The following is a 16228-nucleotide window of genomic DNA, read 5'->3' as shown; positions in this document are numbered from 1 at the left end:
TTTTTAGCTCAATGAGTTTATATTAGAGGGAATCTATAACTATTACAGTTCGATAAATATCCTTTTTAACTTTGCTAAGATATGCTTGTTCTATTTGTAAATATATTTTTGCATCCATAGCCTTACTGCCAATTTTTCGAATATTATCTTTTCTCTTTGAAGTAACTGAGTGGAAATGTCCTATCTTATATTTTGTCGAATTTTTATATATTGATATTTGGGTTGTTCTATGATGCACCCCAATAGTGGCGAGCTTGAAATTTATTTCTCCATAATTTGTGACAATAAAATACCCTTATTGTGTTCAAAGATGACTTTTGACTGTAAATGGTTCATGCATTACGAGATACATATTTTTATCATCTTAAAATCAATCCAAACTCAATTTCAAATTTAAAAAGTGTCTTTTTGCTTTTTGAATAAAGCATAAATTCTAAATGTAATTTCAAATTACAAATATGTGCTTTTCAAAAGTTTCAAACAATTGTCAATATAATTTCTATAATTTTAAAGGCATCTTATTGTAAAAAATGTTAGAGTAATAAATTCTAAGTTCATCATTAATGTGGATGGTATCACACCCCTCCTAATGACCAATATATATATATATATATATATATTTGATCGAAATTATAAACTTTTCTTAGAAAGCTTCAAGAAAAAGATATTACATCAGAAGAAATAGAAAGAGCCGATAGATTCGTGCCTGCTTTATCATGATAATCCGTCAAAGAATTTGCTTCCCTATATACATCATGAAAAGCAATCGACAACAGTTCACAATATCCATAATCTGAAGCCAACAAGACCTAAGCTCCTACGGAATCCGCCGCTCGTTATTACGCTACTGAATCACAATAAAAAAATCTCTTTCAATCACATAAGAACTACCAAAGTTCTTCGAAATATAGATCTTCAAACTTTGAAGCATAGCAGAAAGCTTTGTGTGATTTGCAGGGGCTATACCAACCGGCCCTGCAAATGTAAACAAAATATCTCCAAAAGAATTTCGTAGCACCACTCCTATACCCGCTACTCCCGGATTGCCTATGGAACTTCCATCAAAGTTTAGCTTGAACCCACCTAAAGATGGTGCTACTCAAATGCATCTCGGTCTAGATTTAAAGCTGCCCATCATGAACAAATTATGTAAATTCAGTAGAACATCATGTTGCGATATACCCCAACCTTCTTTGGTAATGAAAACCCATAACCAAATGGAGACTTTAATTTTAGAAAGCACTCTCGCAAAGGGTAAGCAATTTGCTTCAAAAGTTTTCCTATTGCTCTCTTCCATAACTCCCATATCATTGCCGTTTTTACGATTTTCCATATTACGCTACTCAGAGAAGGTAAAAAGTGATAAGTTAACTTTGATACAATCCCAAACATAGATTGGGGTAGCAAAGTATTCACCCCAAGTAACCCAAACAACCAATACCAAATCGAATATGCAAAAGTGAAATGAATAAAAAGATGTGCACCAGATTCACCATCATGTTTGCACATCAAACAAATATTAGGCAGAATCTTACCTCTTTTGATGAAATTATCAATAGTCAAAACCTTATCTTGGGCAACCAACCAGATGAAAATCTAGACCTTATGAGGGACAAGCCACTTTCAAATTTGGGCCACCACTGGTAACGATCACCTCCATCTATCATTAAAAAGAAGTTGATAACATGATTTAACTGTAAAGACACCATCCCTTTCCATATCCCAAGCCAACTCATCCACACCCCAATTCGATGAGTAAACATCCTATAACATGCCCATCAATTCAGTCCATTGGGAGAAAAGGACTTCATTAATTCTACCGTAAGGAAAGACAACATTCCAAGAGATCAAATTTCCTCTACAATCAACAATCTCAGCTATTTTGGCATTAAGATGACTCACCTTCAAGAATAAAGCTTGAAACAAAGATTTAAGGGGATAATCTTCCAACCATTTATGATGCCATAAGGAAATATTCTCACCATCTCCTACACCCACCGAAAATATCCCGAAATCATAGGTTTACATCTATAAATCGACTTCCATAATGCCGGCATATATCTGCCTCTACCTCCACCTAACCATAAGCCATGTCCATCAAGACCATATTTTGAAGATAGGACTGAAAACCAAAGATGATCCCTTAAGTGAAAGCTCCGCCACCACCACTTACACAGAAGAGCCTCATTCGCATTTTTAACTTTCCTAATGCCATGACCACTGTCTCTTTTAGGAGTGCAAACACCCTCTCACCTCAACAGATGGTACTTCCTCTCTTCCCCATAAGAACCCCACAAAAAAATTGTTCATCATACTCTCAATATTTTTGCTTACAGAAGTCAACATGAGCAAAATAAACATTTGATAAATAGGTAAGATAGCTAAGCAATATCTCAGCAAAGTAACCATTCCTCCTTTAGAGGGATATTTTTACTTCCAAAGGTCTAATTTAACTTGGTTTCTTTCCAAAAGCTTATCCCACACTGGAATAGATGGCCTCAAGTCAGAAATAGGTAGACCTAAATAGGTAAACAGGAAGCTACATACTTTACAACCAAAGCAGGAAACCCAATTTTGGATATGTGAAGATGAGCAATTTATTCCAATCATAGATTATATTACCAAACAAGGGTATATAAGTGTTCAAACTTTATTGAGTACAATTATTAAATACTCTATAGTGTGAGCACCTTATCATAACCTTTTGATCCTAAAAGCATACGGTGGACTTGACTAGTGCCCAATAAGCATGGTTTGAGGAATTCGAATCAATTGTTGCAGCTTCATGTGAAATCTGGCAAAATGGTTTCATTACAGTTTAATGCCAGCATTTTTCTAAAAAATAAGATCCTAGCTCTTGGAATTCCAAAGCATTTGTGGCGAAATAATTTTTGCATCCTCAAGCTGTGTTACGAAGCCTTGACACGAAACATTTTAAACCTAGATCCTTATTATAATAAAAAAATGACTTCAGATATATCATTTTGGCTCCAAAGGATGAAAGATTGCAAAATTTCCTTGAGATAACGATAAAAGAATTGCAAGTATATTTTATTTTAGTTGGATATAGAATCACCTCCTGTGTGTCCAAGGATCTCTATAGCATTATCGATCCTTTTGTGATTAATTGGGAGAGGACATCCATGATATTAGTAGATTTTTTAATGGTAGATAGGAAGGAAAGTAAATATTATGAGATGGACTCGGTTTCTATGCGGCCAAGCCTGCATATGTAGAAATGTGGGTCTCTCAATAAATCTATTTTTCAGATGGATTTTAAAACTTAATTTTTCAGGATATGTAGTCTCTAACATGGAGATCATGAATATGAAAAAATAAAAAAAACTTAAAAACTAGAAACAATAATTCTAGTAAGAAAACGTTTAGAACGTTGGTTTCCATTGTTTTTAGATGGAACACCTACTTGCGTCCATCTTTAAAATGGATGCTTTACACGTTCTATACCGTATATGTAAAAATGCAGTCCAGCCCACATGAAACAATTTTCCTTATGAGATATAAATTCCTATTGGGGATGAAGTTGGTCTGAGATAGTATTCTTCAAAATAGGAACGATTACTCTTTTCTTTGGAAATGTGCTTTTTTGGACATTTCTATATACAATGTTAATAGAGATAAGAAATAGTTTCCTCTTATTGATTTTTCTATCAAGAAACTTGAGAGTGGGGAGATGGAAAAGATTTCTCCCCAATAGAACGAAATTTTTTTTTTTTTATATCGAGAGAGATGAAAAAAAAGGGGTAGAAATCTACTTACTTTTTAGTGAGTGAGTGAGAGAGAGAGGGAGAGAGAGAGAGAGAGAGAGAGAGAGAGAGAGGACTAATAATAACATAACGGTAACCCAAATTTTCAAATTTATATGTGTGCCCTAAATCAAAATTTCCTTACTTATTGCTCTCTAGTTCTTGGGAATCGTTAGGGATTATTTTGAATTTTAATTTGGTGTGTGATTATTTGAGCAGATTGTCTAAGAAAAGTTTTGGAGTTTTCTGGTTAATGGGAATAGATCTTATCAAGATATATATTGCATTTGTTTGGGGGATAAAGAGACCGTTTATCTTTTGTATAAGAAGGTCGCAATCAATCTTGTCCCATTAATTTCATAAAAAAATTAGAAATTCTCGTGACTCACCCAACGCCATCCAATTTTGACATCTAATGAGTGAGTATAGTTCTGACCTTCTTATACAAAAGATAAATGATAGCTTTGTAGACAATCCCTTCTTTTTGAAGTTCTAAGTGTTAGTCCAATAATAAAAATCAATAAATAAATAAATAAAAATGATAAACAACTTACTCAGATCTGTCCTTAAATCACACGAGGGACTTAAAGTTCTATATCAAAACCTATAGACCAAGCCATCCGGTGACAGGCTACTTTGAGTGTCCTCTTAGTGAATCACCTTCACCAATTTTTCATCATTCTGTATCCTATATTATTTGAGGGGTTAAACCCTTTTTATAGATAACCATCTATTGTAACTCTCATAGTCATAGTCTAAATGAGTTGAGATCCAAGTATAACTCCTATCTTAATTCTTTTAAGTTTGTCACCAAATTGGTAGTCCCATATAATAAGTTAAACCTGTCATTAGTGCACTAATAACTCACATAATAAGATGTCATCCAATAATTCCTACAATTTGATCAAAGATATTTAGAAATAAAATAATTGTGTACATCTATAATAAAAAAATAATTCTTACAAAGAATCCAAACGCATATGTTTATCGAAATTTCTCAGCTCCAAGCCTTAGTCAATGGATCTGCAATCATCTCATTAGAAGATATATAATCAACTATTATATCTCCATATTCCACTACATCTCGAATATGGTGGTGCCTTCTGCGAATGTGCTTGTAAAGTTTAATTTTAAATCCTTGAGAACAGCAATGGCTGCTTGATTATTACATAACATGTTTATAGGCTCATTTTCAATGCATTTCAATTTTAAATCCATGAAGAAATTTCTCAACCAAACAACCTCTTGTCATTCTAAATTGTAAGCTACATATTCTGCTTCCATAGTTGATAAAGCAACACAATCTTGGTTTTCACTGCATCATGATACACCACCTCCACCACGTGTGAAAATGAAACCCAAAGTGGATTTACTATCATCATAGTTACCACTCCAATCTGCATCAGAGTAACCCTAAGGCTTAAGGGAAGACTTGTATTTCTTTGTTCCTTAGATATATCTTAATATATTTTTTACTACTTGCCAGTGTATCATTCTAGGGTTTTTTTTATACCTGCTAAAAAGTCCAACAGCAAAACATAGATCTGGCATAGTGCATGACACAACATAATTAATTCACCCAATTGCTTGAGCATATGGAATATTTTTCATATCATCATTATCATTAGTAGAACATAAATCAATGGATAATTTAACTGTTTTATCAACAAGGGTGGAGACCGGCTTGTATAAATCCATTTTAAACTTCTTAATAACTGATTCTAAATAATACTCTTAAGATAAGCTACGTATCATTTTTCATATATCTCTTATAATTTCAATTCCTAAAATATATGATGCAACCCCCATATCTTTAATTTCAAAATTATATTTCATCCATGATTTTGTTTCATTAATCATATCTATGTCATTTCCAGCAATCAAAATATCACTCACATATAAAGACAATATCACTATCTTACTTCCACTAATCTTAATATAATACAATGATCACTTTCATTATAAACAAAATCAAGTTTCATAACTGTATCATGAAATTTTAAATACCATTATTTAGAAGATTGCTTCAATCCACATAATGATTTAATTAGTTTGCACACTGTATTTTTTTTGCCTTCAACAATATATCCTTCAGGTTGTAACATGCATATCTTTTCATTTAAATTTTCATTGAGAAATACAGTTTTAACATCCATTTGAAACAATTCTAAATCAATGTTGGCCACAATAGACATCAAAATTCTAACAGAAGGAAATCTTACTATTGGAGTAAAAGTATCAACAAAATCTACACCTTCCTTTTGGTTATACCCTTTAGCAACAAGTTGTGCTTTATATCTATCTATACTATCATCAGCATTGAATTTTCTTTTTAATATCCATTTACAACCAATGGATTTTCTCCCACTAGGCAAATCTACCAACTCTCATACATGGTTTTAAGTTATAGAATCCATTTCTTCATTCATAGCATTATTCCAAAGTTATAGTATTGGTCTAAAGTGTCCATGCAAATAAAATTCTGATATGGTCCTTTTCTGTTTCTATAACTTCTCCTAGGTTCACTATCATCTACATTAGTAAGTTCAAAAGTATCACTCCCACTATCTATCTAGTTATCAAAGTTTTCTACATTGGGTTCAAAATTTTCTATGTTTTTATTTACTCCTTTGTTATTGTCTAATTCATGTATATCTATAAGAGAAAATTTGCCTTCTTTTATATGTTCTTGTAAGAAATATGCATCTCTAGATTCAACCAAAGATTCGGTCTCATGGTCATAAATCCTATAACCCTTAGAAGTATCAGAGTATCCCATGAATGAACATTTTCTAGTTTTAGCTTGCAACTTAGATCTTTCATGGCTCGGGATAAATACATGAGCATCACAATCCCAAATTTTTAAATGTTCCAATCGAGTTTATGTCGAGTTCATAACTCATACGGTGTTTTCTCTACGGATTTTGAGGGAACTCAGTTTAAAATATACATAGCAGTATGCAATGCATCACTCTAAAAAATTGATGACAAGTTAGCATGACTCATCATTAATTGCACCATATTCATAAGAGTTTGGTTATACCTTTTGGCAACACCATTTTGTTGGGGTGTGTGGGGCATGGTCATATGGTGTATTATCTCATTTTCTTTACAAAAAATATCAAATAAGTTAGAACAATATTCCCTTCCTCGATCTGTTCGAAGGATTTTAATTATTTTATCTAATTGGTTTTCAACTTCTAATTTAAATTCTTTGAACATTTCAAGGGCATCAGATTTTCTACAAATCAAATAAATATAACCGAATCTCGAATAATCATCAATAAATGAAATAAAATACTCCACACCCCTATGTGTTTTTACATTAAACGGTCCACAAATATTAAAATGTATAATAGACAATAAATTATAAGATCTAGTTATTTTACCAAAGGGTTTTCTACTCATTTGACTAGATAAATATGATTTACAATTTTTAAAATCTAAATTCATCATTTTAGTAATTAGGTCATCATTAACAAGTTTAGAAATTATATTTCTACTAATATGACCCCAAACACATATGCCACAAAAAAATCGTTTATCATTACACACATTCAAGTAAGCAGAAGAAAATGAAATTTCATTTATGTTATCAAGTAAATACATATCCCCTCGAGCTTTTCCCCATACTATAATTTTCCTATTAATCCCAATTGAAACTTTTTCATTCTTGAAACGAATTTCATATCCCTTGGCATCAAGCCTCCAAACTGACAACAAGTTATATCTCATGAAAGGAGCATAAAGAGTATCATAATGGAGCAAGAAGTTTCCATTTGGGATGGCTAATTTATAAGTGCCAATACCTAATACATCTGATTTAGAATCATTGCCCATAGAGATAACATGTTCCCTAATTTTAAGCCTTTAATTTTCACAAAGCCCACTCTAGACCGGGATATATGTTTAGTGGCCTCAGAGTCCACCCACCAATCTTCAATAGACATATTAACTATTAAACAATCAACTATTATATACAAGTAGTCACAACCTTGGTTGGGTGTCTTGGGTGCCCCCTTGTTTGGCCATTGGGATTTAACGTGTCTCATCTTCTCACAAATGAAATATGCCCCCTTGGGTTCATTGTGCATAGGCTTCTTGTTTTTATTTTCAACATTCTATTTTTTATTATTGTTCCAAGTTTGGTAAGGTTTTCGTTTGTTAGATGAATCTCCATTTCAAGGGTTTTGAGATTGAACAATGCGAAGTGCATCAGCCCTCCTTGAAGATCTACGATCCCATGCAGATTTCAATTCAACAACAAGATTTTGAAGCGTAAGATTCTTGTGGTTTAGAGATAAAGTAGTCACAACAGATTCCCAATAAGTAGGCAAACTATTCAGTATAGTTAAAAGTTTTAAGCTCTTTGCCCAGTAAAATCATTTTCCTAACATATTCAACCACAAAGTCATTTTCTTTCATCTTAAAAGAATAGTACTATTGAGTCAATACTCTTGAATTACTCATAGAAGTCACCCCAACTTGTATCGCCAATTCATCATAAATATCTTTGGTATTTTTAAATTCATCAAAACTCAATAATAATTCATCATCCATATTTCTAAATTATGTTCTTACACCTCTTATTTTCTTTTTCCCAATTAGCATAAGCTGATCTTCTTGCCCTATTACTAACATCAGTGGGCTCAGTAGGAACTATAATTGAAATAATATTATCTAAATTTCCATACTCTAAGTTTAAGGCTAATCTTCTTTTCCACGTACTATAATTCAACCCATTGAGTCTTTCTATTTTCAATTCTAGTTTAAGATCCATCATGATAAAAAATACAGACCAAGAAAAAAATTTAATCTAGTTTATAGTTGCGATCTCACCGGGCGATAATATGGACTATCACGAATAGAGCTCAAGAAAAAATATGCAACAACCGGTGAATTGAAGAAGCCTCGATAGGAATCCAGCTCAATCAATAATTCTTCCAAACTCAGATCTCATCCAAAAAAGAAAACAAAAAAACCCAAATTGCAAACAAACAACAACATATGGGGTTCAAGTAGATAATTTTCTCTCTCTAGATTTGGGAAAAAAATATATAAAAGAGTGATAATAACAAGAAAGAAGGATTAAACAGTAGTGAAAAGGAAAAAAATTACAGATTATGATATCATCAGAGAAAAAAGACTCTATATTATCTCAGAAAAAAGGGAAAATACATTGATCATGCAATAGAGTTGACAAGCTCTGTTTTGTAGTACTCCATAGCAACCAAAAATAGAAAGGGAATGGGGCAAATACTGGTTACATATCCGTTAGAATGTACAACCCATGATCCAAGAAATAATTTTGGCAACAAACAGTCATACCCATTGAAGAAGAGAATGAAATAAATTTGGCAAGATACAACCATGTTCGTTGAAGAAAGAAAACAAGCAATTTTGGCACCTCACAGCGTGTTCGTTTTAGAAGCCCATTTTTTGCAAGAAACAACCATATCCGTTGAAAGAAAAAAACTTTATAATTTTTGTTCATGATCAATGGCAATGAATGTTTGTAGAGAAAAGAAAGAACAAAAAAAAATGTAGTTGAAGAGCCAAAAAAAAGTAAGGAAATATATGGAACTTACCTTTCTCGTTCCTCATCGTGCTCATATTTCTTTGGACCTTCGGATTTGGATATGTTACAAATTATAGAGATGCGTCTTTGTAGATGATCAGACAGAAAATGTGGCAGAAGGCTCTACCTTTAGTTTTGACACAGATTTGGGGTCAAATCTTTGCCCAAAAAAAAAATTTCTCAACAATAAACTTTTTAGAGAGAGAGAGAGGAAAGGAGCAGTATTTCACGGGAGTTAAAGGATGGGGAGACTTATCCTTTTAAGCATAAAGGGCAGGGTGGAAAATAAATGGACAAAAATGCCCTTGAAAAAGGTTTGATTTTGAGCTTGTTATGGGCAGTATAACAAAATTACTGCATAAGTGATTAAAAAGACCAACAAAATAGCCTCGATTTTATTATTATTATTATTATTATTATTATTATTATTATTATTATTATTATTATTATTATTATTACAATTATTACTATTATTATTACAATTATTATTATTATTATTATGATTATGATTATGATTATTATTATGATTATTATTATTATTATGATTATGATTATTATTACGATTATGATTATTATTACGATTATTATTATTATTACGATTATTATTATTATTATTATTATTATTATTATTATTATTATTATTATTATTATTATTATTATTATTATTATTATTATTATTAGTATTACTATTTTATTATTCTTATTTTATTATTATTATTTTATTATTATTATTATTTTATTATTATTATTATTGTTGTTGTTGACTACTACGATTATTATTATGATGACGATTATTATTATCATTATTATTATCATTATTATTATCATTATTATTATCACTATTATTATCACTATTATTATCACTCTTATTATTATTATTATTATTATTATTATTATTATTATTATTATTATTATTATTATTATTATTATTATTATTATTATTATTATTATTATTATTATTATTATTGTCATTATTATTATTATTATTATTGGCACAAAAAAATTCCATGTGCATCGATATTTATGATATATGCCAAACAAAAAATTAAAAAAAACCGATTTATAACCTCGCTCTGATACCATTGTTAGTCCAATAATTAAAATCAATCAATAAATAAATAACGACTATAAATAACTTACTTGAGAGGTTAATCCCAATTTTCTATCATTCTCTATCCTATATTACTTGAGAGGTTAATCCCTTTTTATAGATAACCATCTTTTGTAAGTCTCATATCCATGGTCTAAAGGAGTTGAGATCCAAGTATAACTCTTGTCTTAATTCTCTTAAGTTTGTCTCCAACGGTTAATCCTATATAATGAACTAAACCTATCATTAGTGCACTTATGACTCACGTAATAAAATGTCATCCAAGCATTCTTACAATTTGATCAAAGGTATTTAGAAATTAATTAATTTTGTGCATCTACAATAAAAAAAAAAATTCTTACAAAGAATCCAAACACATCACTAGGTTTTCCCTCCATGACACTGTGTTTTCCTTCCAGTGCAACATCCTATAAAAGCTCCAAAATGAATCCTAGTGTATGGCATTGCCTCATGTCAACCACATGGGATTTCACATATACTATACATTATGTCTTTTGTACCATTATTGAAAAATAAATTCTCGGGATAAAAGGACTTGATAGGCCACATATTTCCAACAATAAGAGAACAAATTTTTGTTTTCTTTTTGTTGGTTGAGGTGCCAATAGATGCATGCATGTTGAGATCTCAGGAGCAAAATGACAGAGGATTAGGGTTTTGTTACGAATAATTTATGTACAGACAAAAAAAGGGCAAATACAAAATGGGTGAATTTGGGGCAAAAATTATGCGGAAAGTAAGTCAACCCTTTTTTTTTTTTTTCAAAATTATCTCTCGGTTCAAGGATGCCATCCTTATACCGCTTTTTAACTTTTTTTTCATTAGTAGGGCAATGCCCTAGTGTGAGTGGTAGTACCTAGTCCTGAAGGCAGTACGAGGTGGCATCGCTGAACAACTTTATTTCTTAGCAAACAAAAGAGCTAATGTGGTCTAATGATGGCAACCTTAGACTACCTTAAAGAGCACTACAGGAGACTGTTTGAGAATGGGCATCTTGGACCGCCTTTTAATACTTAACGAAGTCAGTCTTTGCGTTATGAGGATGTCAACTTTGGACCACTTTGAAGAGCACAACATAAGGCGATCCAATGATGCGAACATCAGATCGACTAGGCATTGCCCAAACATTAGGTCACAACCATACTATCTCAAAATCTAAAAAAAATCATAAATTAAAATGCGGTCGGAGGACCGAGAGGTAATTTTGAAAAAACAAAAAAAAACATCAAGTTGGCAGGCCCTCTGCATAATTTTATTCCGACTCATTTTGTATTTTAGTTTTTTTTTTATATATATCCGTGTGTAATTCACTCTTTTGTTGTTGGTAGTTTGTTGGTCCTAGGGGCGAAACTGCAGGGGATTGGACAAATTAAGCCAAAAGTTATGCAATACTTGGGTGAGTATGAAGTAAGAACAATATTTGCTTGTGTACGGCTCACCTTTCCATGTAAGTAAGCGAAAAATATGGGTACACGTCTCGGCCACGAGTAACTCAGTCGAGTCGGAGTTAGAGTCCAGGTTCAAGGCATTAAAGATTAAATTTTTTCACTAAAGAAAATCAACCGATAATTTGAGTCACTATTCTAGAACTCGGCTGAGGTCACTTGGAATCAGCTGAGTAATTCGGCCTCACCCTATAGGTGACGCAAGTTTTTGTCGAATAAAGTGTACGTCAAATTTTTTCTAGTTTATGTAAATTACTGTATATTTCAAGCCAAAAGATGCAAGGAGGCTTTTTGCATTGTGCTCACACGTGTTGCGCCACAACGCCAGTCAACAATTAAAGTTAAATGGAGGTGGACTATTTACATATCTATTCTAACTTTCTTCCTTTCTTTTTTAAATAGGACTGAATTTGGGCGAGTTACTCGAATTCGTTAAAAAAAATTGTCAGATCAAAACTGTAAGTACCTTGGTCGAGTCGTGTTTCAAAACACTGATTTAAATTTACGTCAACATATAGGACTACATATGTCAAAATTTTATACATGTATCGTATTGGACTCAAGCCTCTACACACCCTAAAAGACTTTTGGGGTACCTCAACTTGGCCCAACACTAGTTCTATTCAACATACAACATAAACATTACATAATATAAAATGTAAAATCAGCTCAGAAACAATAGGCTATTAAGCTAAACAAATTACATGCACTTGAACACAATAATATGCCAATCGCCTCATACATGAACAACACCAAATTGCATTTGCAGAGTCCCTGAACACTCTTCTTAATTTACAAATAGGAAGCCATTGCAATCTCCACTTTGTCATAAACTTAAATCTCTTCTAACTACTGCAAAACTCCATTGGAGCACACTTCCGTGCACGAGAATACACATAAAACATATACTTGTCCTCCAACTTTTAGAGTCAAGCACCCAAAGATAGAAAACAAAAGTTGGGGAATTTAAACCAGGAACACCAAGGCATCTTATGCCCTACAAGATAGACTTTAGAGGTTCTTTATCTAACGAACCTGCAATCTAGCCTTACTTCCTGACCTCCATTTAGGCTACTCATCTTGATCATGGAATTAATGAAGGCATCCTCAAAGGCCTTCTTTGAGCTTGCGAACTTGGCCACCAGAGCCTTGGTTTGAGGGCTCGAAAGCAAGGATTGATCAGAAGAGAAGAGGCTCTTCCCTTGAACTAAAAGCTTATAATACGAGTTGTCGAAAGCCGTAGAAGTTGAGTCCATGGTTGAACCTGCACCCTTAACCTTGTTGTGAGCTGGACAGATGTTCTTCAACTTCGACGCAAAGCTCGGGTTCAGTGATGGGTCCACATCGTGGCTGGCATCGAAATTGTGAATTCTGTTCTCGAAAGAGGAGCAATGAGAGAACCCCAATGTGTGCCCACCTATCCAAATTCACAAATATTTGCATTAGGGAAAATGCATCTCCAAATTATGCATAATAAGCAGCAATTGTTGTCTCTTTTTTCATTTATTCTTTTTCTTACAGACCAGAGAGAGCTACGAGGTCTTGCTGTGAGAGTCCTCTTTGTGAGAAGCTTTGTATGAGCTGAGAGAGGTTAAATGTGGGGGCTGGCAGTGATCTGGTCTCTGTGGCCTTGAAAACCCTTCCATCTTTCCTGCCCTTTGGTACGTTCCAGCTAGGTCCTCCTGACTGCAAAGATATGAGGGTTCCTCTTATATTTTATTCCCAAACTGACGCCCATATTAAGAGATATGCTAAAATGATTTAACATAAATGTGTTTGTGAAAGTTTTGACTCTGAGACCTGTTTAGAATGTTTTATTTTTATATTTATTTATTAATACTATTTTTTCATTGAACAGCTCCATAGAAGAAAAACCAAAGACTAACAAGAGCTAAGTTGATGATTTACTGATTTACTCCAGAGATATCAATATGCAACTCTTCATTAATTATAAAAACAAGAATTTTGTTCCTTTTTTAAGAAAGTATCATTTAATGGTTCAAAATACCTTACAAAATTATGAAGGGCATTAAATAACAAGAAAGAGCTTCAATAACTTTGAAAGTATTCATTTTGTAGGTGCCTCCTAGATTGGCCAAATTATTGAAATTACTCATATTTGTTAAGAGTTCCCAATCCTGAATAGGGGTAATTTGGGTATTTTAATATATATTTTAAGGAGGCACATGAGTGAAAAAATAAAATGTGAACCGTCTAATATTGATTGGGGATCGTTGGACCCCTCAATAACCCCTTAATAATGTTGCGAGGGTATATTTATCATTTATTTATTTTTTATTTTATTTTTACTTATAAAGAGGCTGGTGTTTCGAGGTACATAAATGGGTTAATAAAACAGTATCAAACATGTGCATCAAGCAATTCCTAGAATGCTGCCCCAAATGCCCGAAACACGCATCCATAAGAGGGTTTATTTTGTTTGGAGCATAGAGGACTTTTTATTCTCTAGAAAGGCCGGCAAGGGGCCAAATGCTACCCTATCAGAGTCTGCCCGCCTAAACCGACCCAAACGGCCCTGCCCTGGTCCGAGCCTGACCTAATAAATTAAAAAGAATATCCTATGGTTAAAAGTTAATTGTGACCTTTATGTACTAAAGGTAAATGGTCTCTTTATATATACACTAATGAAAGGTTACATTGGCCTAGCCCGACGGACTCAACTTGACCTGGTCGGTCTCAAAAATAACCTTTTTAGTTTCCAATGATAACCTTTTTAGTTTCCAATCCTAGTGGAGAGAGAATATTACGAGCGTGACAGCATCTCTTGCAGCAAGAGCGAGGATATCAGCACAAGAGACGACGCCAGGGCAAATAGCTTCCACTGCCTTCTTGGCGTTGTGAATGACATAGAATCCATGCAGTGAAACATTTGGTGGACCGTCTTTCTCCGCTGTGTTACCCTTTCCCGATTCCAACAAAACCGACCCATCACAACCCTGCAAAACGAAGACCCATATCACGCTGCTTGCTTTCGTGGAAGAGGGCTAAATAGCTGGTTCGATATTATTACAGGAAAAAATAAATTTTGGAATATTGTCAATAATGGTTTAGATAGGGCTAATCTACAAACAATTTAAAAGTTAGGACAATGACTTATACCCCCTCTCTCTGAAATCATAATCCCAATTAACCCTTTTAGTCTATAAAAAACCCATATACCTCCTCAAGTTAAAAGAAAAGAGAGGGGAATATACATATCTTGACAGGCTATTTTGAAAATCGGAAATCTAAACATGTATTACAAGATACATTACTTTTAAGAGTTAAAGTCATTTTTATCCGATATCCATGTTTCTCTACACTGAGATGATCAATTGTAGAGTTTTTCTATATCCGAAAGACCTTTTGAGTGGATTTTTGAGGCGCAACTTCCTTTTACATTATAAGGTGGGCACCTTATATAAATTTTTCCCTTGATAATAATATAGGAAAATAACAAAGACAATATCTCTTTGTATAAAAAATTTAGTAACTAATAGCTAGATTTGAAAAGAAACACTTGGGAGTGTGCTGAATCACTGTAGTCAAAAGTTATTTTATTTTTTCCATGAACTTGCAGCATATCTTTAGCCATCTGATTTCAAATCTAATAATTAATAATTAAGAATGATTGTAACTTTTTTATAATATGTTGATGGTAAACAATCTTATCCTAGACCCACCCTATCCTAACATAATGTAAGGAAGTGAATTGATGCAGGCGAAAAGCAATAGGCCAATTTTGGAATAGTAGAAAGATTACACAGGACCAACTCTCAATAAAAAGAATAAAAGGGGGAGGATAGAAGGATAAGCAAACGAACCCTGATAAAGCAATCATGGAAATGCATCCTCAGGAGAGCTGCCGGGACCGTCTTGTCATTGAGCACAGCCTTCTTGACGGCATCAGTCACAGCTGATTCCGCATTAGGGCATGTCCTATCATAGTAATTTACACTCAGGCTATTAACTAGTGAGGCAACAGAGGAGAGCATTAGGAGGTTAACAATCACAATTAGAGCCATCTCTCTCTCTCTGTTTTAATGACAATAAGGTTTGTATGGGGAAGAAAACTGAGGTTTGGTATTTATAGGAGAGGGTAAAGGTGGTTTAGAGACATGGAGTTGATAGATGAGAAAGCAGATGGTGGATGATCGTGTTTAGATGCATGTGAAGTTTGGTGAGATGAAGCATCTTCATAATGGAGTAGTGACTTTGAAGCATCCATTATTAGGCTATGAGATTGCTTTTGGTAAGAGATTTAACTGAAACATTATACACAACAGAAGAAACAATTGATAAGATTCCTCTATCACAATATGTTAAGACC

At 33.2% G+C, this 16228-nt stretch overlaps 1 protein-coding gene and 1 long non-coding RNA gene across 2 annotated transcripts; both read right to left on the bottom strand.

Annotated features, from left to right (window-relative positions):
• Positions 1-4658: 4658 nt before the first annotated feature.
• Positions 4659-9581, bottom strand: LOC148782337 (uncharacterized). The gene is made up of 2 exons (XR_016053320.1): positions 9353-9581; positions 4659-5161 (listed from the first exon to the last, which is right to left on the bottom strand). It is a non-coding gene; the product is annotated as an uncharacterized LOC148782337 (long non-coding RNA).
• A 2912-nt stretch (positions 9582-12493) lies between these two features.
• PER64 (Peroxidase superfamily protein) lies at positions 12494-15999 on the bottom strand. The gene is made up of 4 exons (XM_006827956.3): positions 15723-15999; positions 14667-14855; positions 13422-13584; positions 12494-13315 (listed from the first exon to the last, which is right to left on the bottom strand). Exons 1-4 carry the CDS (start codon positions 15921-15923, stop codon positions 12921-12923), a joined length of 948 nt encoding a protein of 315 aa, XP_006828019.1. The 5' UTR covers positions 15924-15999; the 3' UTR covers positions 12494-12920.
• Between the last annotated feature and the right edge of the window lie 229 nt (positions 16000-16228).

Source organism: Amborella trichopoda, chromosome 4 (assembly GCF_054954075.1).
Source record: "Amborella trichopoda isolate Santa Cruz 75 chromosome 4, AtrichopodaSantaCruz75HAP2 v2.0, whole genome shotgun sequence".
Taxonomy (NCBI): Eukaryota; Viridiplantae; Streptophyta; class Magnoliopsida; order Amborellales; family Amborellaceae; genus Amborella; species Amborella trichopoda.
This window is presented reverse-complemented; position numbering and strand designations above follow the sequence as displayed.

Coding starts and splice junctions, on each gene's coding strand:
- PER64 (XM_006827956.3), bottom strand. CDS start 15,923: ATGGCTCTAATTGTGATTGTTAACCTCCTAATGCTCTCCTCTGTTGCC. Junction 13,585..14,666: donor CAAGAGATGCTGTCACGCTC/GTAATATTCTCT, acceptor ATATCTTTGCAG/TCAGGAGGACCTAGCTGGAA. Junction 13,316..13,421: donor AGACCTCGTAGCTCTCTCTG/GTCTGTAAGAAA, acceptor GAATTTGGATAG/GTGGGCACACATTGGGGTTC.